Source organism: Pipistrellus kuhlii, unplaced genomic scaffold (genome assembly GCF_014108245.1).
Source record: "Pipistrellus kuhlii isolate mPipKuh1 unplaced genomic scaffold, mPipKuh1.p scaffold_m20_p_9, whole genome shotgun sequence".
Lineage (NCBI taxonomy): Eukaryota > Metazoa > Chordata > Mammalia > Chiroptera > Vespertilionidae > Pipistrellus > Pipistrellus kuhlii.
This window is the reverse complement of record NW_023425595.1, coordinates 49,401,484-49,422,898: the sequence shown is the minus strand read 5'-3', so window position 1 is coordinate 49,422,898 and position 21,415 is coordinate 49,401,484. Positions and strand designations below refer to the sequence as shown.

Genomic DNA, 21,415 nt, shown 5'->3' with positions numbered 1-21,415 from the left:
ATTCTGATTAAAGAATTTAATACATTGAGGATAGACATTTTTTAAAAGTTTTTCTAAAAAGAGGAGCAAAGAACTGGGATGGTAAGTGGAGGGGGAAATAGTTTCTTTATTAAGATGGAAGAAATAGCCCAGCTGATGTGGCTCAGTGGCTGAGCATTGACCTATGAACCAGAAGATCACGATTCAATTCCCAGTCAGGGCACATGCTTGGGTTTCGGGCTCAATACTCAGTGGGGGGCATGCAGAAGGCAATCAATGATTCTCATCACTGATGTTTCTATCTCTCGTTCCCTCTCTTTTCCTCTCTGATATCAATAAAAAAAATGTACTTTTTAAAAGATGGAAGAAATAACAGCACATTTACCATGCTGTCAGGAATGATCAGTGTGAGGGGAAGACTGATGATTCAGCTGAGGGAGGGAAGAAGGACTAGAGCAGCATCCTTCACAGCCAGGGGAGGGGAGTGAGCACGCAGGTGAGAGCCGTCCATAGAGCAGAGACATGTTTACTTATGATAACAAGGGAAGGTCTTTGCACACAGAGACCCTTAGACGGAGGGAATGGAAGCCTGTGCAAGTCCTCTCGGATGGAGTGTTTTCTCAGTGCAGCAGGAAGCAAGGTCTTCAATGAGAGTAGTTGTATGAAGTGAAATAAAGTGCCATCAAGAGAGCAAATGACATGTTCAGTGTTAAAAACAGAACTCAAGAGTGATGCCAATGAGGCCTAGTGGGTAACAGTCTTTACTGGAAACACGGTAAATAATAAGGTTCACACGTAACTTCAACTGAAATTCAACTAATGATAAACAGAATCTGTGATGCTCTAAATTGTCTTTATTTCCTAATAACTATTGTACTTACACCACTCTAGAAAATGCTCTGTAATATGAAAAACACTTCTGAAACATTTACGGTGGGAATTAGACCCCATTTACCTACCCATTAAAACATCATGCAAACACTTATTTTCTTAGAAGGTATTCAGCTTTGTAGACTTACTAACAGGTGATGGTACATTTTAATACCATATACCATAATGAGAATCTACCCCAAGCATTTAGCTTTCAAATAAAACAACATACATTCCCTTTGAACGATTTCAGATTAAATTGTTTTGTTTTCCCCAGAAGTTAAAGCTGGCTCAATCTCCTTTCCCCAGTCACAGCTTCGAGCTCATGGCAGATTTGTAAAGAGTGCACCGCCTACTCCTGGGATTCTTCATCCGGCAATGCCGAGGGTTCGTGCCATCACAGGTAGAAGAGAGAATTGGCCAGCTCCAAACTTGGTTCTTTGTGGATGCTCTGTGCCACGAGGAAGGTCAGCTTGTGGGCGTACTGGCACGGTGCTGGGATACTGACTAAGCCCTGAGAGGAGTAAGTATGGGTGGTAAGTAAGAGGATAACTTGTTCTTCTAAGTGATTTCCTCCTGAGAGTCTTCATCTACTGGTTACATATACAATAGGATATGTTTGTGAGTAAACAGTAACTAGACCCAACCAACAAAGGGCATCGGCTCCCTGGGCCTCATGCTCACTGGGCAGAATGGGCCGGAGGCAGGTCTGGCTTCACGGTGCTGGGCACTGGGAGCTACCATACTCAGGGCTAATCTATGTTTTCTTCTACTTAATGTTCCTAGGGGTTCAGGACAAATCTTGACCTTGGACTGTGAGAGCAGATTTTGGCCTCATGCTCAGGTCACAGCACAGGGCCAGGCCTGTTACTTTCCCACCAGACCTCTGAGCTGGCTTCTATCCCCACAGTAACATGGAAATAACAATATCCTCTTTTCCTCCTGGGCTTGCATAAGATAATGAGTTCATACAATAATGCACTCTGGGAATTATAAATATTAATGTATTAGTAGTTATTGCCATTTAATTTCTATGATAGACTGGGTTTCTCCCATTGTGGACTCAAATAGTTCTTCATTCATTCACTCATTCATTCATTTCTCCTTTGTGAAAAGTCAGGCATTATTCGAGGTGTAGAGATACAAAGGTAAACTGGGGAAGAATTCCTGGGCGGGAACCTTGAATGTCGTACTCGAATGTCAGTCAACGGCTATCACTCACCGGCCAGTTGTAGTAGAGGTGGCACAGTTTGAATGTAAGTCTCTGCATGTGGTCGGGCTTCAAGCCGTTGTCATCATAGATGACGTTATAGTAGGTGGGATTAACAGTTCCCCTACAGGCAGCTTGGCTGACCAAGTAAAAGTCATACCTGAGGGGGGGTGGAAATGGAATGAATGTGAGAACGAAGGCAAACAAAATGAGGCCAAACCTGAACAACACACAGTAATGTTTCATTGAACGTCAGTTTTCTAACAGCACTTACCACTCAGGACGCGTGGCCTCAGAGTCCACCACGGTGCCAAGTGGTGGGTTCTGTAAGGCGCGGTTCTGTTCCACGAAGAACCGTGGCATGCACCGCTTCCTCACCACGATCACCGACAGCTTGGAGCTTGGAGCCAGAGAGACAAGAAAGTAAGACAGCCAAAAACCAAGCCATGCCACTTTCTATATTCTGACTTTTAAAGAAAGATAAGCTGACATATAGTAATTCTAAGTTTTGATTGAATAAATGAATTAATAAACTCATTAGAAAAGCACTGCAATAACGAAGAAAATAAAAACCACCCCCAATCTCTCCTCCCCCAGAGAACATACAATTTTTAAAATTAGGTATTGTCCTCATTTGCTGCAAGAAGTAAGGGAGGTCCAATCATTTGGCTAGTTTATGTCATTTAAGGGGGGGGGGATGGTTAATAGGACAATAAACTAAATTAGCACTTCTAAAAAAATGATTTTCCAGAATTATCTGTGGAGACAAGATTGTTTTCCAGTAGCAATACTCCCTCTATTTTCACCTTCAGTCTGCCTCTCAATTTCTGAATAGGGAAGGAAGAACCACGAGTCCCTCTTACTCTTCAAATCATCGCTTTTGAACCATGCAAAACACATTCTTGAAAGGATGGGTGGGTGAACCAAATAAATAACACCTTTGGGCCAAATGCTGAATGACCACGTGGTAAAGGCAGCATTTGGGAAGGCCGAGGCCAAAGTCAAGAATCGGCCATCCTGGAAGGGACCTCTGAGATGCAAAGGCCACTGTGAAATTTCACCTTAAGCATTTTAATTATTTAAAGTACATATTATTGTTACCAATGTTGAGACTTAAACATTGATCTCCTAGTGCACATGTGTCAAACACAAGGCCCGCGGGCCAAATCCGTCCCTCCCGGCCTTGCAATGTGGCCTGCACCGCGCTGTCATCACTGCACTCCGCTGCGTTTCCATCACAATGACAGTTTATGACTGTTCAGTAAACCATTCAGCCCTCGATTTAGGCTGGATTTTAGATTTTGGCCCCTTCTCTGATTGAGTTCGACACCCCTATCCTAGTGCTAGAAAAACTAACTCCTTAGCACTCTCAGCAATCCCCGTATCGCAGTGTTTCCCAACCTTCTCTCATGATGAGAATCACCTGGTGGAGTTGTTAAAACACAGATTCCTGAATCCCAACTAAGAAGTGCTAAACTAGAATTTTTGAGAACATATAGGTAAAATTGCATACCTTAGTGCTCTGTATATAAAATCTGTCTTAGAGCACTAGTTAAGTATACAATTTTACCTATATGTTCCCAAAAATTCTAGTTTAGCACTTCTTAGTTGGGATTCAGGAATCTGTTTTAACAATTCCACCAGGTGATTCTCATCATGAGAGAAGGTTGGGAAACACTGCCGTATCGCACACTTGTGAATCTGAATAGACACATTCACCTGCCATCGGTGAAGAGGGAGAGAGCTGGGCTCTGACAAATTGGATGCAGCTGAAGATGATCTTGCCCTCAAAGCATGATGCTTTCCCTCCAAACAGTCACTGAAGAGGTTAAGGCAGCTTCTTGTGGCTCTTGGCTACAACACTTGGTTGATGGAGGTGATGGTGGTGTTATAACCCTACAGATGCCTACTGTGCACTGCATGGAAGATGCTTTCTGAATATTTTCAGATTATCATTCCCCCCCTATTTTTCAGTTCTAATATTTTTCTTGCGCTTGACATAATGAATGTGTACTGAAACATGGAAGCTAGCCACGTGGCAATGGAGCGAGTGCCTGGTGTTTAAGACAGTCTCATTTCCACATGCAGCTCGGCTTCCACAGCACTCACTCCTCTCCCTGCTGTAGATTTCGGCCGCACGCCAGTGCCTGCACTTCAGAGGGTCAGCCCTGTGTGTGCATTTGGGCCTTGAGCTGAAGCCATAGCCTGTTTTTTCCCCATGGCACGTTAACATGTCTGAGCCATCTTCACCTGCCAGCAGCCCCGCAGGCTTTCTGCTGCATCTCAGTGTCAGGCTCTGGAGGAGATACCCTAAGCGCCCAAAGCTCATGCCTCCCAGACTGTTTATGTAAGACCATCCCGATTACCTCCCATCTAGGGGAAATCAATCCATCCAGATGCAGAAACAGAGCAAAACGTAACTGCCTAAAAAGGATGTGCTGACATACAGTAATTCTAACAGTTACAACAAATGTGCTATAATCAGGAGTTGGAGAAAGAACAATTAACTGAATACCTGGCATTTGAACTTGCTTCTGTCACACTGCTCAGCAGCTGTGGAACTTCATATTCAAGGAGCGTTTGGAGCTGACCATTTCCGACACCATCACGGTACACAATAATCCGTGCGGGCAAACCATGATTGTACTCGTACCATTTGTTGAGTGCTCCTGCAGAATTTGATGTAAGAAAACAATGACTCGTGCAACCCCAACAAAGAATACAATTCCCGTTAAATTTCAATGGTTAGCCCTAGCTGGTTTGGCTGCAGACTGAATGGTCCAGGGTTCGATTTTGATCAAGGGCACATGCCTGGATTGTGGGTTGATCCCTAGTGGGGGTTGTGCAGGAGGCAGCCAAGCAATGATTCTGTCTTATCAATTATGTTTCTATCTCTCTCTCCCTCTCCCTTCCTCTCTGAAATCAATAAAAATTATTTAAAATTGTCTTTCAATGTTTCAATAAGTTTGCTGTTTCAGACCACTGTGAAATAGGGTAATGCCTAACTTAGGTTCTATTTGCAATAACATAAAAACAAAGAACTTTCAGGAACATTCCTGCCTCTTTGCTATTTGAGGAATCATTTCTACGGCAAAACAGATTCTTAAGCTTAACATATTGCAGCAGTAAAATTTTATTACTTAAGCAATAAATTAAAACTTAATTCATGCAATAGGCATACAAATTCCATTTACATGAACCAAATTAACACTAATTTAGTTTTTTCAGTCTTTAAATCCTCTCAATAAATACAGACTGGAATAAGTTTAGTTCATTTTCTTAACGAGCATGGATATGAGAATATAAGGAAAGACTTTGGCTGTCCCTCTGGAAGCATCTCCACAGGGACTCACCCAATTAAATTCCACATCTCACTGACAATAGAAACTTTGTATTAATAAACATTTCCACCCACTCTAACTAGAAATCAGATAGTAAGAGACCAGACAGTAACTCCCATCCAACAGAAACTTTTCATAACCATTAAAAAAAGAGAGAGACCAGGTTTTGAAGTGAGAAGAAATATAATATAAGAAGAAATAATATAATAAAGATGCAGTGATTCTTTTTGTGTATATATTGTATATACAATTGTATAAGTTTATCATCCAGGAAATTCATTTTAAGTTGATAGAAGATGATCATATATGTAAGTCTATTTCCACCTATCACCAAAATTCACTTTCTTAGTAGAAAAAAACTCTTTAAAAACCCCTAAAGTTTGCCCTAACTGGTTTGGCTTAGTGGATAGAGTGTCAGCCTGCGGACTGAAGGGTCCCAGGTTCGATTTCAGTCCAGGGCATGTACTTTGGTTGCGGACACATCCCCGATAGGGGGTGTGCAGGAGGCAGCTGATGGATGTTTCTCTCTCATCGATGTTTCTGATTCTTTATCCCTCTCCCTTTCTCTCTGTAAAAAAATCAATAAAATATATATATTTATTTTTTAAAAAGAATCTTGTTAAAAGAAAAAAACAAAACACACACACACACACACACACACACACAAAAACCAAACTTTACAGATGGGAAAACACAGCTCGAGAAGGGAGTGAGGTGCACAAGCACACCATTCTAGGAGTGACAATGCCAGGCCTGGCCTGGTGGAGGGTGGGAACTCCAGGTCCCTCTTTTCACCAAGTCACACTGTGAAGAGGGCACCCTTCTTCACCTGCTGTCTTCCCCATCTTCTCCTGCTGAGCCACACAGCCTGCACACATCCCCAGAGCCTCTCTCCTATTTCTATACCCAACACTGCTCTGTGCTATCCTCGTTCCTCTGGGGTAGGTTTCTTTTGGCCTTCAAGCTACACGCCAGGGCCACCAGCAGCTACAAACTCTCCCTCCTCCTGGCTTTCTGTTTATCACATGCCGACGACAATGTGAATTCCACAGTCTGACTGTCAGAGTAAGGACACAGCTCTGGGGCTCTCCCACTGGCTGCCCTCTGACTCAGGTAGGCTTGGGGAGTTGCTTCCTCCTATCTGCTCTACTATCAGCACATGGACCTTGAGTCTTGGAGCCCACCCACATAGTTACAGTTGTAGTACCGATCATGAAAACTTTTAAGCAGTCTGCAATCTCAGTGGTTGTTCTCTGAAGGATACAGCGGGAAAACCACCTAAAGTGAGCAAAGAACAAAGGTAAAGTTCAAAAATTGCTACTATACACATGCATTAGGGTTAAATTAAGAAATAAACATCACAAGTAAAAAAAAAATCAATGTTGTTCATCATTTTGTATATGCTATATGATCACAATTATATTAAAATATCACCCTCCGCCCAAAATGAAATTTATTGAAAGGAGAAACTAAAGCATTGTGCTGACATCAGACACATCTGGATTCAAATCCTGGCTGTATACTCATCAACTACGTGATTCTGCTGTGCAAACCTAAGCTTCGGTTTCCTCACCTGTAACAAGGATTTATAAGCTGGTATGATAGTTACTACCTCACGGGGTTACTGTAAAAGTTAAATTAGATAATATACATACAGTGCTTAACACTGGCCACATAGAAAGCACTACTAGAGGTCTCTAGATTATTATTATGAAGGAATTTATTAGTTTAGCAGTAGATTTCTACTTTCAAAATAGTCAAAGATTTCTCAAGCATAAGCTCCCACTTCTAATGGTGAGCCTTTTGGACTTAAAAAACTTAACATGATAAACTTATTTATAGTTCAGAAGCAAGTTTTTTTGCTAAAGTCATCAATTAATTTGAAGCACTTAGAAAATGAATGTCACGACAATACTAAGTATGCTGTCAGCATTATTATGGTTCTCTAAATAGAGGCCACAATAATGATGCAAATAAGATGCTGCTAGCTGGCTGGACATCCTTTATCTGCTCGATTAGGGAAGTGATACATGTCACAAGGATCTCTTTCCTTGTTGGAAGCATGCTGCTACTTTTCCTATTTTCCACAATCCCAAATAGATACCCAATCATGAACTTAATGGAGTAAATCAAACAGCTGGAGTCTAGGAAGAAGGAATTTGCCAACAGCCCCTACTGCCTCGAAGCAAAGTTTAGTTACAAACATGGAAACATTTTTAAGAACTACAATTTAATAAGAACTATGAGCTCATGTTTAATGTGTTATCCCTAATCCTGCCTATGTTTTTTGCTCCTGCCTTTTGTTTTTAATAGTTGTGCGAACAGCCACCATATCAAGTGTCTGTGAGCATTAGTAATAGTATAATAACAAGCATGAATCCAGGCAATCTGACTCTCAACTGTTTGACATAATGTGTGTAAAGTTCCTAGCATAATGCCTAATAAATACAGTGCAGATGTTCAGAAAATAAATGCAGATGGATTTTTACATGGCCATCCTTTTGGGAATATGACTAGCATGTGAGCAATTGTCCTAATGTATGTGTAAAAATAGTTATTTAATGTGGCAATGTATTACCCCAATATTATCAATCATTTATATATGTCAGTATAATTTATGACCTTAAGTATTCACATGTTAAAAATACTAGTAAATAAAAAATACAAACTATTCCTTGCTGTATAGTCTTTAGTTAAACCGCAATTCATAATCTAGATTAGGGGTGTCGAACTCAATCAGAGAAGGGGCCAAAATCTAAAATCCAGCCTAAATCGCGGGACGAATGGTTTACTGAACAGTCATAAACTGTCATTGTGATGGAAACGCAGCGGAGTGCAGTGATGACAGCGCGGTGCGGGCCACATTGCAAGGCCTGGCGGGACGGATTTGGCCCGCGGGCCTTGTGTTTGACACATGTGATCTAGATAGTGGAAGAATATGTTAGAGTCATTGTAAAAGTACCTGGTGATTCTGAGGTTAATACTGGCCACAAATCCAACCACCACCATTCCCTTGTTGAATGCATCTTTACAGACATCGATACCAACTACCATCAGGGACTTTAACTGTAAAATTAATTTTTTCATGATTTTAATGGCATGCGGTATTATTTCCTCAAACAATGACTTAATATGAAAGCTTTAAAAATTACCCCCCATTATTTAATTATTCAAGTTAAGCTATGTGCCAGGAAGATCAAGGTCTAGGTGAAGCAGATTATTAAACTAGAAGCCAAAGAGACTTCAAGAGGAAGGGAAGAATATGGCAGTACTTTGCTTTAAGAGACTCACTAGAGTCCAAAATAGCAACCATCCTTTGTGGAGATGGCCATGAGTCATCAGTGATACAAAGGATCCTGGAAAAGTGCTCAATCCATTTATCCCTTGCCTCCGTGCTGAAGGAATCTGAAGAGGAATCCCAGCCTCCTTTTTTCCTATCTCTAAGGACTCCTCATCTGCCTATGCAGCTGGGGTCACCCTGCTTATGGATGCATAAGAGAATGGGCTACATTCCCTCACTCTCATTCCCGCCCTTCCTCCCACGGTGGCCACAGTTCAGGAAAGAGAAGAGGATTTTCTCAGTTCCCCACACAGTTTAGAGATTCAGATGACAGGCTCTGCCAACACTCCAAGGTTTGGGGAGGCCCAACCAGGATGCAAGACTACTGAAAGTTAGCACCTGCTGGAAGCAGATAAAGGCAAAGGCCATGGAACACAGATTTTAAATAGCTGCCGAGGCTCTAAAGCAAGTCCTTCCAAGTCTATGGCAAACTATAGTCTCTCCCATGAACTATTCTGTTATCAGCTTAACTGAAGCTCCTTGAGAACGGGGGCTATGCCTCACCTGTGCACACCTTCACAGTGGCTTGGGTAAGCCTAACCCAGAGCAGAGCTTAACAAGCAAAACAAATACCTCTGGGATCCTGTAAAAAATCTATTTTGATTTCATTTTTTAAAATTAATTAATCAGCCTGGCTGGTGTGGCTCAGTGGTTGAGTGTCGCCCTATGAACCAGGAAGTCACAGTTCAATTCCCGGTCAGGTTACATGCTCAGGTTGCAGGCTTGATCCCCAGTGTGGGCTGTGCAGGAGGCAGCCAATTCAAGATTCTCTCTCATCATTGATGTTTCTCTCTCTCTCCCTCTCCCTCTCCCTTCCTCTCTGTAATCAATTTTAAAGATATATATTTAAAAAAAATGAATTGATCAATTGACTAGTTGCTAAAAGGACAAGAGTGACAGATTTCTCACAGGGATCTCAACGGCCCACAGCTCGCCTCCGAGTTTACAGGTCATCTGCATGGCAATCTTGGTGGCAATACTCATCATCATCCCCTGTTTACTCAAGGTCCGAACAAGCACACACTGGCTTGGGACGGGGCAGTCGGAGCTCAGATATTTTTTAATGGATTCATAATAGTTCTGCTGAGTGGAAGGCAGAATACACATGACCTAAAAGCAAAGCAAAAAGGAGTCAATTTACTTGTGCTTAGAAATTCCTTTTTAAAGAAAAATAAATACATGGATTCTTCAAACATCTTTTGCCCTTAAGTTTTCAAGAGGCAAATGTGAACATGTCTACAGGTCTTTAAACTCTGAGAATTAATCAAGGCCATTTGAAACACCTTCTCATCAGCCATCCACTCCATCAGGCCCAACTCCATCTTACCATCTCCCTCGGCCAACCCTCCCCATCCTCCTCATTTCTCTACTGATTTCACTCTGTCGTGTTAAGTTCCCACTAGCAGAGGCGGAGGGTTGGCCGAGGGAACTTAACTGAGCTCTTTCTCCAGCCACCTGCCCCCTCTCTGCATGACCCTCTATGGCTCTCTTGACTCATCCCATCTGCCTCCCAACTTCACCCAAAGAGATCTGGCTTACACTGTGGTCTTTTTCCCATTATGTACTAAACAACCAAAATAAAGGAAACAAAAACAATGTATGTTTTATTTCCTGGTACTTGAAAGTAGGGATATGGGAAGAGAGAAACTAAGGAGAAAGAAACTCCGGGTCCCCTGATACTTTTTAAGTCCACCCAGCTGTGTCCCTGCCCTACTTATCAGGTATTTCCCTCAGAGAAGGATGACCCCTGGACTACCTCCACCTCCTTTCTACCTTCTAATCTCTACCTTCAAAACCCCCCTAAACTATAGAAAACTATAGAAACTATGATAAGCAAAAGAAAACAAATAAAGTTACCTTTTCACCTATAGATCTGTTCAAAATCATAATGCCAAGTGCTAAAGTTATTTACACTTGTTTATAGAAAGTAGGAAAAGGTATTCTTAAATTATCAGCAAAATTATCTTAGGAACCTTCCTTCCTTCCATCCAATTAGTTTGGGGCCATGCAAGGTAGGTGGTAGAAGCAAGGCAGTGGCCCAATAGGACCAGGGCCGAAGAAGGTGGGAGCCAAGTGAGACTGGTTACACTTCAGGGATAGCATACATTTAGAAAATAATAGCGTCTACTAGCAGATGAGGAGGAGTATAAATTTGGAAAGGGAGAATGCTTTCCTGTGGTACTGAATCAAAACTGGAGGTGTGAACATGTTTTTAATATATACATAAGTACATCTACTCCAATAAAAGATAAATACGCAAATTGGCAGTCACTTTGCAACACGCACTAGCCAATCAGGAGTGAGTATGCAAATTAACCTCATCCATGGAGACTGACAGCAGGGAGGAGGCAGCTCCCCGCACGGCCTGCTTAGCCTTCATCGCAGCGACCGAGGAGTAGACAAGCGTGGCCACAGGCAGCACCCAGCACAGCCTTAGCAACCCAGGAGCAATGAAGCATACCCCACAGGCAGCACCCAGCATGGCCTGCTTGGCACTTTCCACGGTGTGGAGCAGGCAAGCCCCACAAAGGACAGAGAACCATGGGGAGCAGGCCTAAGCTGTCAGGATATCCCCTGAGGACTTCCAGATTGGAGAGGGTGCAGGAAATTTCATGCACCATGCCTCTAGTGTAGTAATAAAATAGATGTAGTTATGCATGATATATATGTATATACATGCAGGCACATGTATGCATATATTTGCCCTAGCTTTGCCCATTGAGAGATCATGGGACAGGGCCACTTCAGTAACAAGTGAGCATGTCCAATGCCCAGATCTTGGTTTCCAAATACTGTTCTTTACCCAGAGGAATCATGGCTCATTAGTGAAATTTCTGATTCCAGAGCTAGACAGCAAAACTTCAAAATTAGCCTGGCATATCTCCTTGTGCCAGACGGTGAGATGTGTGCCAGACAGCAAAAAGACCATAGTGTAAGCTAGTTATCTGTGGGTGGGACATGTCAACAAGACACAGAAGCCACCTTGAACAGGGTTCTCACTGGAAAAACCAGAGACAATTTGGACATAAAAATAAATAGTAGTAAGGTTCTAAGTAAAATAGGGATCCAAACCAATATAAATAGATGAACAAAGAATTGGAGAAAAAAAGGAGCTTTTCTGTATAATATAATGGCATCTAATAAATGTAGAAGGAAGCATAGAATTAGAAAGTCACCATTTGACAACCATCATAGAAATAACAGATTCAAATAAGAATTACTAATGGATTCTAAAACTAGTGGGTAGAAGTTGGATGCGGAATAGGTGTTAATAGAGTCTCAAAGCATCTCCCTATCAAAAAGAAAAAATAACTAATTATAAAGAGAAAAAGAATAACTTGACAGGTACCACCTTAATCAATAGGGTACCCTTTTGGACGCAGTGAGAACACAGATTCATATTTCCGCTCAAAGTGCATAACCTGAATTTAATCATAAGGAAACATTGGACGAACCCAAATTGAGGAGCATTATACAAAATACTGGCTTATACTCTTCAAAATTAGAAGGCCATCAAAGGCAAGGAAAAAAATATGGAACTGTTCCAGATTGCACCAAAACTACAGAGACAGCACAACCAAGTGCAACACATTAGACCATTTTTATAGACAGGACATTCAAATGGAAAAATGTTCACAGAGTCTGTGGATTAGCTGGTCATACTGTTTCTTGATTCTGATGATGGTCCTATGGTTCTGCAGGAGAAAGACCTTGTTTGTAGGGAATATGCACTGAAGTATTCAAGGCTAATGGAATATCATGTCTGTAACTTCCTCTCAAATGGTTTTTGGAAAAAAGAGGTAGATAGATAAGACAATAGATAGATGGTAGATAGATAATGATAAAGCAAATGTAAAATGTCAACAATTGGGGAATACGGGTGAATGGTATGGTATATGAGAGTGTTTTATACTAGCAACTTTCCTATAAGTTATATTTTATTTTTTTATTGATTTTAGAGAGAAAGAGAAAGAGATGAGAAATATTGAAGAGTTGCCTTCCATATGAACCCTGACCAGAGTTGAAACACACAATCTGGGTATGTGCCTTAACCTGGAATGGAACCCACCACCCTGAGCCACACCCGCCAGGGTAAAAAAAAAAAAAAAAAAAAAAAAGTACATGCCCTGAGGGTGAGAATTCCCTTTGTTTATTACAGCATCCTTATGGAGCATTTATTCTGTGTAAGACTAAAAGAGCTGAACTGCTCTGCAGGAGATCTGAACAGGAATGCAGGGAGCTGGGATGAATGAGCCAGAGTCAAGAGGAGGAGATGGGACAGGAAAGGCACTGCAGTGTAGTGTGAGGCCTCCGCCTCGGAGAAGAGCACAAACTTCCAAGAAACAGGGATGGCTGAGGTTTTGTAAGAACAGAGCTGTCAATTTTAACTTGTCTGCTATGTTGGAGTGTGATGTCATCCAACCTTGGCCCCAAATCCTGTGCAAAGTCAATCTCACACCACACAGACACACACACACACACACACACACACACACACACACACACACGACTACTTTGGAAAATTAGGCAATTGTGGAAATCCCACAGGCTGATGATATGCAGGAGGAAATGGCACTCACAAAAGATGAACACATACACAGGAAGGCAAGAATTCAGGGGAAGCAGGAACATGGGGCCATTGGTGACATGGAAAAGACTCACCCTCCAAGAATCTCTGAAACACTGGAAAGAACACGGGTGCCCCAACATTTATGGGATAAGATGGGAATCAATTTATCTTAAATCTCAAATGAAAGATGACACCCCCCCCCTCCAAGAACTAGAAAAATATGTAGACACCCAAGAGGTTGATTTAGAGGTAACAACATGTATTTTCAAATTTTAGATATAGGAAAGAAAAATAAACTGTTGATTAAAATACTAAGATTAATACTTTCGTGGATGCTTGGGGAAGTGCACAGCAATTTGTAAACATCACAGGAGATCATATTCAGATTCTTTCAAGACCATAATCTATAATGAAAAATAAAAATTATACATGAAAACACAAAAATGATCCTGTACTCACCAATTGAACATCAGGATCAACATGTTTCTGTAGAGCACCAAAAAATGCAGCTGTACTTTCCTGTACTTTAAGGCTGCATAAAAAACATTAATTTTGAAGATATAAAATCCCCTTTGTAGTAGCACATAATCATATAGAGTTAAAATAATACAAGTGGATTTTTATAACAGACTGGCAATTTGAGGGGAAAAATTATTAGAGAAAAGTGACAACCTTTTGAGTCTAAAATCGTTTCTCACATGCCAAGATATGCCAGAATTATCTAATAACTATTTTTACTAGCTTAAAGGTAGTTTGGGGGGAAATAAAATTTTCTGAACTGCCTGGTATCCCTACAACTAGTAATTCTGTTGCTCAAAATGAGATTGAAAGCGAAGTTTGGAAATCACAAGTCTCAATAGGATTCAAGTTAAACTAAGAGTAAGATTTCTCTAATGCCAAATCGCCATAAGAATTTTAAAATGAATGTTTCAAAATCATCAGGTTAAAGAGATCAAAATATTCAGCTAATCTTGAAACTGTTTGATTCAGACTAAAAGATTTCCTCCCCTCCGTGACAGCTTGTTTGAAGCCTTAACCCAGTGTTTCCCAAACTTCTCTCGTGATGAGAATCACCTGGTGGAGTTATTAAAATACAGATTCCTGAATCCCAGCTAAGAAGTGCTAAGCTAGAATTTTTGGGAACTACTTAAGTATAAAATTTTACCTGTATGTTCCCAAAAATTCTAGTTTAGCACTTTTTAGTTGGGATTCAGGAATCTGTATTTTAACAACTCCACCAGGTGATTCTCATCATGAGAGAAGTTTGGGAAACACTGCTAACCAAACAGTCAGCAAGTACTTATCAATGATCTGTTCTGTGCTTAGGGGCCAGAGGCTACAGAAATAATTCCCTTGTGGAGGAATTTCCAAATCCACTTTCTTTATGTACAATCAGCCTCTTTTGAGGGACTATGACTGGACTGCCCCAATGCCCTATGAACTTTTAAAATTTGCCCAGCAGGGGGCAGGACCACGGCCTCCTGCTTGCTGATTCCAATGAGCTGTCAGAAAGTGTACAGCTCTGTTAAACCAACTAAATGCTTCTGACTTGTCCAGTTCAATCTCTCGAATGCAAAGACCGCTGTCCATTCTTTCCAAAGTCATCTGGCAAATGTTTCAGGTGGGAGACACTATGCATGTAAGTCTCATGGGTAAATGGATACTTCACTGGGGGAGGCGGGGGGAGATGGAACAAAATATGGGCTTTCAAATAAAACAGCTCAGGGACAGAACATGAGCATGGGCTTTGCTCATGGAAGTGGTGTGAGACAGGTGGCCCAAGGCCTGCTGACTGTGGCTTCTTCCATTAGTCTTCCCCTGCCTTATTCATTAGCTCATGGTTTAAGAGAAATTAGAGCAGGTGAAACTCAAACCAGGCAATCTGTTAACAGATTTGGTCAGAGGAGAATTCTAAACTGCGGTGTAAAGTGAGGCTTTGGAAAAGATCTGTGGTTTTCAACATGCTGGTGTAATTAGTTAGCAACTATGTGTTTAAAGAATAATTTCCCATCCCAATGAGGACATCTGCATCTCCAACATCACAAGGGAAGAAGTATCCTTACTAAGGATAGCAAAAGCTCCTTGCTAAGCATATCAAGCTCAATAAAACGAGACATGACCAACTTTATGACTTTTTAAAAAAGAAAACAAGTTTGTTCAGTTTGGAGTGTGCTTGAGTATGTTTGGATCCCTTACTAAATTGAAAGCAACTAATTTATCTTTCTCATCCCCCACAAACCAGCATCATCTAACAGAGTAGATAATAAATGTTGAAAAACTTAATGAATGGCCTTGGTTTTATCAGAAAACTACGTAAATGACTCATTTTATACTAAAGTAACAGCATCAGAAAAACTTACTTCAGATCTATATTTACATCCAATTGTAAAGCATAAAATTTACGAAATAAGTCAGGAAATGCAACTTTCATTTTTGCTGTTAAGTTTTATAAATAACTATGAAAGAATTAAAAAAAAAAAAAAAAAAAAAAAAAAAAAAGCTGAGAAGGCAATATATGGATTTATACCCGAATAACTGCTGAAGGACTTTGAGGTAATGAGACTATTGCCAAAAAAAAAAAAAAAAAAAAAAAAAAAAAAAAAAAACAAAAATAACCCTGAAAAGATACGTTTTACAAAACCAACATGAAGTATATTTAAACTGTATGAAAATGTAATCATTGCAAAAGTCTATTGACTTAGAACTATCTTCTTGGCACTTTCTATTAGGAAACTTTGCTGAGATAAAGAAGCTTTTATAGCTAAATCAGCTCTTATTTCCTAGATTCTAACAAACTAAACACAAATAAGAAAGGTTGCGGTGACTGACAGGGCATGCTCACATTTTGGGATAGTCCACATTAAACCCCATGGAACTTCCAACTCTTCTCAAGCAGCTCAGGAAGTGCTCGATCATGCTTTCAGCTCTGCTGCTACATATGATCAGCCATTTACTCAGAGACTGTGCACTTAAAACCTTGCAACTTCGAATATCCTTGGACCAATCAGCAGCAGACACAGGCTGGCACTGGGAAAAATAATGGCCATGATAGGGTTGAACATTTTATTAACAAAACAAATAAGGAGGGTGAAGACAGTCCACATTATCTTAAGAGAACCATTTAGTACAGTTTGCTATTCACACTGGAAAGACTGATACAAGCTCTGGAGGTGTAAACAGAACCCAACATGCTTCCTGGGAGTGGAGGCATCTGAGCGTCACCCCGGGTCGGCCACTCGTGGCTGCAGAGCCTTAGACAAGTCCCTTTACTTCACAGGCCTCCGCTGTGTGCAAAGTGGGGGGCTGGTTCAAAGACGTCTAGGTTCCCTTCCAGCTGTAAGGATCTCTGCCCCTGACTATGAATGGCCCCGACTGTCCAATTTGGTCTCTTTACTCTAGGCATCTTAGTAGGTCAAACAGAAAATGCTTATCACAGACACGCCAGGTCCTCACAGTAAAACCATCAAACCCTACAGGGCAGTTAAGAATATATGTATTCAGCTGCTGAAACCGGTTTGGCTCAGGGGTAGAGCGTCGGTCTGCGCACTGAAAGGTCCCAGGTTTGATTCTGGTCAAGGGCATGTACACTGGTTTCGGGCACATCCCCGGTAGGGGGTGTGCAAGAGGCAGCTGGTCGATGTTTCTCTCTCATCGATGTTTCTAGTTCTCTATCTCTCTCCCTTCCTCTCTGTAAAAAAATGATAAAATATATTTTTTAAAAAAGAATATATGTATTGAAGGAGTAGCTACATCTAGAAGCAAAGATGAAGCAAGGATGCAAGCTCCTTGCTCACTCAGGAGTTTCCCCGGGTGACCAGGGAAAGCAAGCTCCCTGCTCTGAAGAGGGGAGATGTGACACTGGTCACGCTGGTCACTAGTCTTCTGCTTATACCCATGGGCTGAACTGGAATAGAAGTGTCCTTGGTATGGTGAGCCAGGAAGAGCCACTGTTAGAATTTAGGAGAACCACACTGCAATCTACTCCCTTGCTCTTCCAAGTGTTGTCTTGTAGCAGCATGGCTAGTGCTGTGAACTTGTTGGAAACACGTAGTTCTGGGCCCCGCCCCAGACCCACTGAATCAGGATCTGCATTTGACTAAGTTGCCAAGTGATTCATCTGCACATTCATGTTTCAGAAGCATCATCATCCTTTTGTTTTATAGATGCCGAAGCTGTGGCTGAGACAGGTTATGGAGCAGTTGGTGGCAGTGGCAGGGTCAGAATGCTGGTCTTGACATTTCAGCCAGGGCACTTTCCACCGAGCACTCTGACTTCCAACCACCAGCTACCCTCACGATGCCTTGACATCAGGTGGTGAGGCAGGGACTCAGCTCCAAGAGGAGGCCTTAGCCTGAGAATGAGGGGGAAGGGTTAGCCCTCCCATGAATGGTTCTATCTGGAGCCAAGGTTTATTCCTTCCCTTTACAACCAGTATGAGGAGAACCATGGCCTTCTCACCCACGCTCCCACCTGTAAGGGCTGGAAGGAAACCAAGGACAAATGCCCAAGACCCATTCTGGTGTCTATAAACCTTTAGTTTACTCATTTCCTGGAACCCAATTCAAAAAAGCAGAACTGGTCAAGAGGTCAATGACTCAGACACCTGCAGCCATCCCCACCACCTCTAGAGGGCAGTCTCTTCGTTTTAGTGCTCTCTATGGAGACCTGTTTCCAGGCAAAAAAATGCAAAAAACGCTCTGACAAACAGGACTTTACATACGGAGATGATGAGACAAATCATTTTAAATATTTAAATCCTGCTTATATGTGGAACTAAAATTGAGCTTCTCTTTATTGACTCCTGACTAAAGTCCTAACGGGGGCCTACATTTTAGTACTTTACAAAATTATGTTTTGTTTTTAAAAGTAGTTTTCCCTCGGCTTCTCCAGTAAGGTGTTGGTAATTTGGAATAGGTTAAAGAAATGGTGAAAAAAATCTGCATTCTGCCAACACAAACCATTCGTTGCTCAGTTAGATTGGTTTAGACGTGTCAGTTTATATCAAATAAGGCAAGAAGAGAGCCTTTACAATAAAGTAAAATGTAACTGGATTTTGAAATGGGGAGGAACATGGAAAAAGTAGAAAGATAATGCACAATTTTGCATAAAATAGATTCATTTCTTCAACTAAAGCCTAAAGCCCTGAAGAGGTAATGATTGGTCTCTTGACATTTCAGAATGCCTTCCTCCCTAAATGCTATGGCTGGGGATGTGCTCTGTGCAAATTTCTTCATGTTTATGCCAATTGAGCAGCATTTTACTCTGGGATAAAAACAACTCTGGTATCAAGAAAAAACGTATTAAAAATTAACCTTCACCAGTTAGTAGAATTTTTCCCAGGTACTATGATTTTTTTATTTTTTATTTTTTAGTGACATAAGAGTAGTAGCAGTATCCTATAATAGGTGGGCATGTTTTAATTGCAATGGTTTAAAATACCACTTTTTATTTTTATGTTTTTATTTTTTTTAATATATTTTATTGATTTTTTACAGAGAGGAAGGGAGAGATATAGAGAGCTAGAAACATCGATGAGAGAGAAACATCGACCAGCTGCCTCTTGCACACCCTTTACTGGGGATGTGCCCGCAACCCAGGTACATGCCCTTGACCGGAATCGAACCTGGGACCTTTCAGTCCACAGACCGATGCTCTTCCACTGAGCCAAACCGGTTTCGGCTTAAAATACCACTTTTTAAAATGCACCTTTAAATGTGACAGCACATCACACTGACTGACCTCAATCATGTCCTCTGGGTGCCACTAAGCCGAGCAAATACTGGAAACTGAAAAGGAAAACAGAGGGGACCTCGAGGTAGGACAAAGGAGTGTATGACTATGGGCACAGAGAAACCTAATCAAGATGGCAAGCCCACTTGGTTACTCTGGCGTATAATGGAACACACATTCATTCAGGCAAATACTGTTAAATAAATACAAAATCACTGCACTTACTATGTGGTCTCGCATTAGTATTTTTTCAGAAGGCACAACCCGGCCAGTCAGTGACATCTGGCATCCAAAATGCAGCCCCCAGGTCTCCAGCTCAAAACGAGCATCCTTGTTTCTGATGATAGAGTTGAGGCTTAAGTCATTCAAGTGCTTGTTTTCTAAAGAATTTAGTAATTAGAGACAGAATTATAACTTCCTGAATTATTCAGAGACTGATTTTTTTTGTTTGGTTTAGGATTCCCGACTTATTTGTAATCACTAACGGTTTTTCTCCTGCTGAAAACAATTGCGGGATGACTGTGCCCATCTGGGACTGGCGGGGATGGAAAAGCTTCCAGTGCAGCATGTTGGTTAGCAGAATGGGCTGTATGTCAGACAGACCGGCTTCACTCCTAGTGCTAGCATTTAATGATATGTGACCTTGAGCAAACTCCTAAAACTTCTCTAAAGATTTCATTTTTTTATTTTTAGAGAGAGAGGAAGGAAGATCGGCCCAGCTGGTATAGCATGGTGGTTGAGCATCCAACTATGAACAAGGTCACGGTTTGATTCCCGGTCAGGCACATGCCTGAGCTGCGGGCATAAAGGAGGCAGCCGCTGAACGACTCTCTTTCATCGTTGATGTTTCTATCTCTCCCTCCCTCTCCCTTCCTCTCTGAAATCAATAAAAATATATATATTGAGTGTGGCTCTTTGATCCATTGAGTGTGGCTCTTCCACAAAATACCACGGCCGGGGCGAGTCTGTTTTGAAGAAGTGGCGTGAGAAGAAGTTTAAGTTTTAAAAATTTGTTTCTCAAAAGAAATTTCAATTGTTGTACCGTTGTTATTTGGCTCTGTTGACTAACAAGTTTGCCAACCACTGAACTAAACGGTTCTGCTCTCATCCATTTAATACAGTGAGGCTCTGGATGATAGTTTGAATGGAGAATAGTGCTGTAATTAAAAAAAACAAAATCTGCCCTGCCAGCGTGGCTCAGTGGTTGACTGTCAACCTATGAACCAGGAAGTCACATTTGAATTCCCGGTCAGGCCCATACCCAGGTTGTGGACTCGATCCCCAAAAGGAAGCATGCAAGAGGCAGCCCATCAGTGACTCTCTCTCATCATTGATGTTTATCTCCCTCCCTCTTCTTTCCTCTCTGAAATCAATAAAAATATATTTTAAAAAACAAAAACAAAATCCTAAACTACCACTCCAGGCCCCCGATATTAAGGGTTAGGAATGTTCAGATCCTAATAGAGTGACCACCGCACACTAATCATTAGGGAAACTCCTCTTTGTCCTCTTTAAACTTAGGAGTACCTTTGTGCCCTTCGGTTCCGCACACCTGGTTCTCAGATGGCATGCCTGCACTCATCTGTGGCCATGAGCTGTAACCTGTGATGGGAAAGCTGAGCTTCTCCCTGTTGACCTCCTAAAGTGTCACTGTCTAGTACCATAGCCTTACATAACTATTGGGCACTTAAAATGTGGTTAATGCCACATCTTGGAACGGTTACCTTTTGGCTACATTGGGTTAAAAATATACATGTATATAAATAATTTTACCTGTTAATTTTTATTTTTTTAGTGCAGCTACTGGAAAATTTAAAATGAAATATGTGGCTTGCTTTATATTTCTACTGGACAACATTGTAGAATATATATCAAGAGCCTCATGTGGCTCTCGAGCCGCAGTTTGCCGACTATGGGTCTAGTTGAAGTGGGTGGTACTTCTGCCAGCGTGACCCAGGACAACACAATTCACAAGGTCCTCGATCTGAGACAATAGGAATGAGACATTCTCACCAGGGAATGAAACATTCCACAGATCAGCCAGTTCTATGCCCAGTTCTATACATCTGGTCCTGGGGAGACACCCCGTACCTCTGGATGTCATCAGCAAGCCTGGCCAGGCGCTGCTGCCTTCCCTGAGGACTGAGCCGCGTTTCCTCCGCCACAGCCTTCATCAGTTGGAAATCCGACGTTGCCTGGCTAGTCAGTCCTATGAAATGTGAGCAAAAATGAAGTGAAAAAAAGTGAATAGTCTACAATATAATCCCAACCCATCTCAGGCACAGTGTAAGCTTTTCACAGTTAGGGTCTGGATAGCACTCGTCAATAGAAATGATGCCACATGTGTCGTATTAACTATCCTAGTAGCCATGTTA

The 21,415-nt window shown here is 41.5% G+C and overlaps 1 protein-coding gene across 1 annotated transcript in view; it reads right to left on the bottom strand.

Annotated features, from left to right (window-relative positions):
• Positions 1 to 815: 815 nt before the first annotated feature.
• Positions 816 to 21,415, bottom strand: part of PIWIL4 (piwi like RNA-mediated gene silencing 4) — a 43,410-nt gene continuing 22,810 nt past the window's right edge. The window contains exons 10-20 of the mRNA XM_036428658.2: positions 21,132 to 21,249; positions 19,266 to 19,377; positions 16,153 to 16,337; positions 13,770 to 13,842; positions 9,650 to 9,850; positions 8,363 to 8,466; positions 6,608 to 6,678; positions 4,575 to 4,728; positions 2,334 to 2,459; positions 2,072 to 2,219; positions 816 to 1,363 (exon numbers count right to left, since the gene is read on the bottom strand). Of these exons, the coding sequence (XP_036284551.2) occupies positions 1,247 to 1,363; positions 2,072 to 2,219; positions 2,334 to 2,459; positions 4,575 to 4,728; positions 6,608 to 6,678; positions 8,363 to 8,466; positions 9,650 to 9,850; positions 13,770 to 13,842; positions 16,153 to 16,337; positions 19,266 to 19,377; positions 21,132 to 21,249 (1,409 nt within the window). The 3' untranslated portion in view covers positions 816 to 1,246. The remainder of the gene's footprint in view (positions 1,364 to 2,071; positions 2,220 to 2,333; positions 2,460 to 4,574; positions 4,729 to 6,607; positions 6,679 to 8,362; positions 8,467 to 9,649; positions 9,851 to 13,769; positions 13,843 to 16,152; positions 16,338 to 19,265; positions 19,378 to 21,131; positions 21,250 to 21,415) is intronic.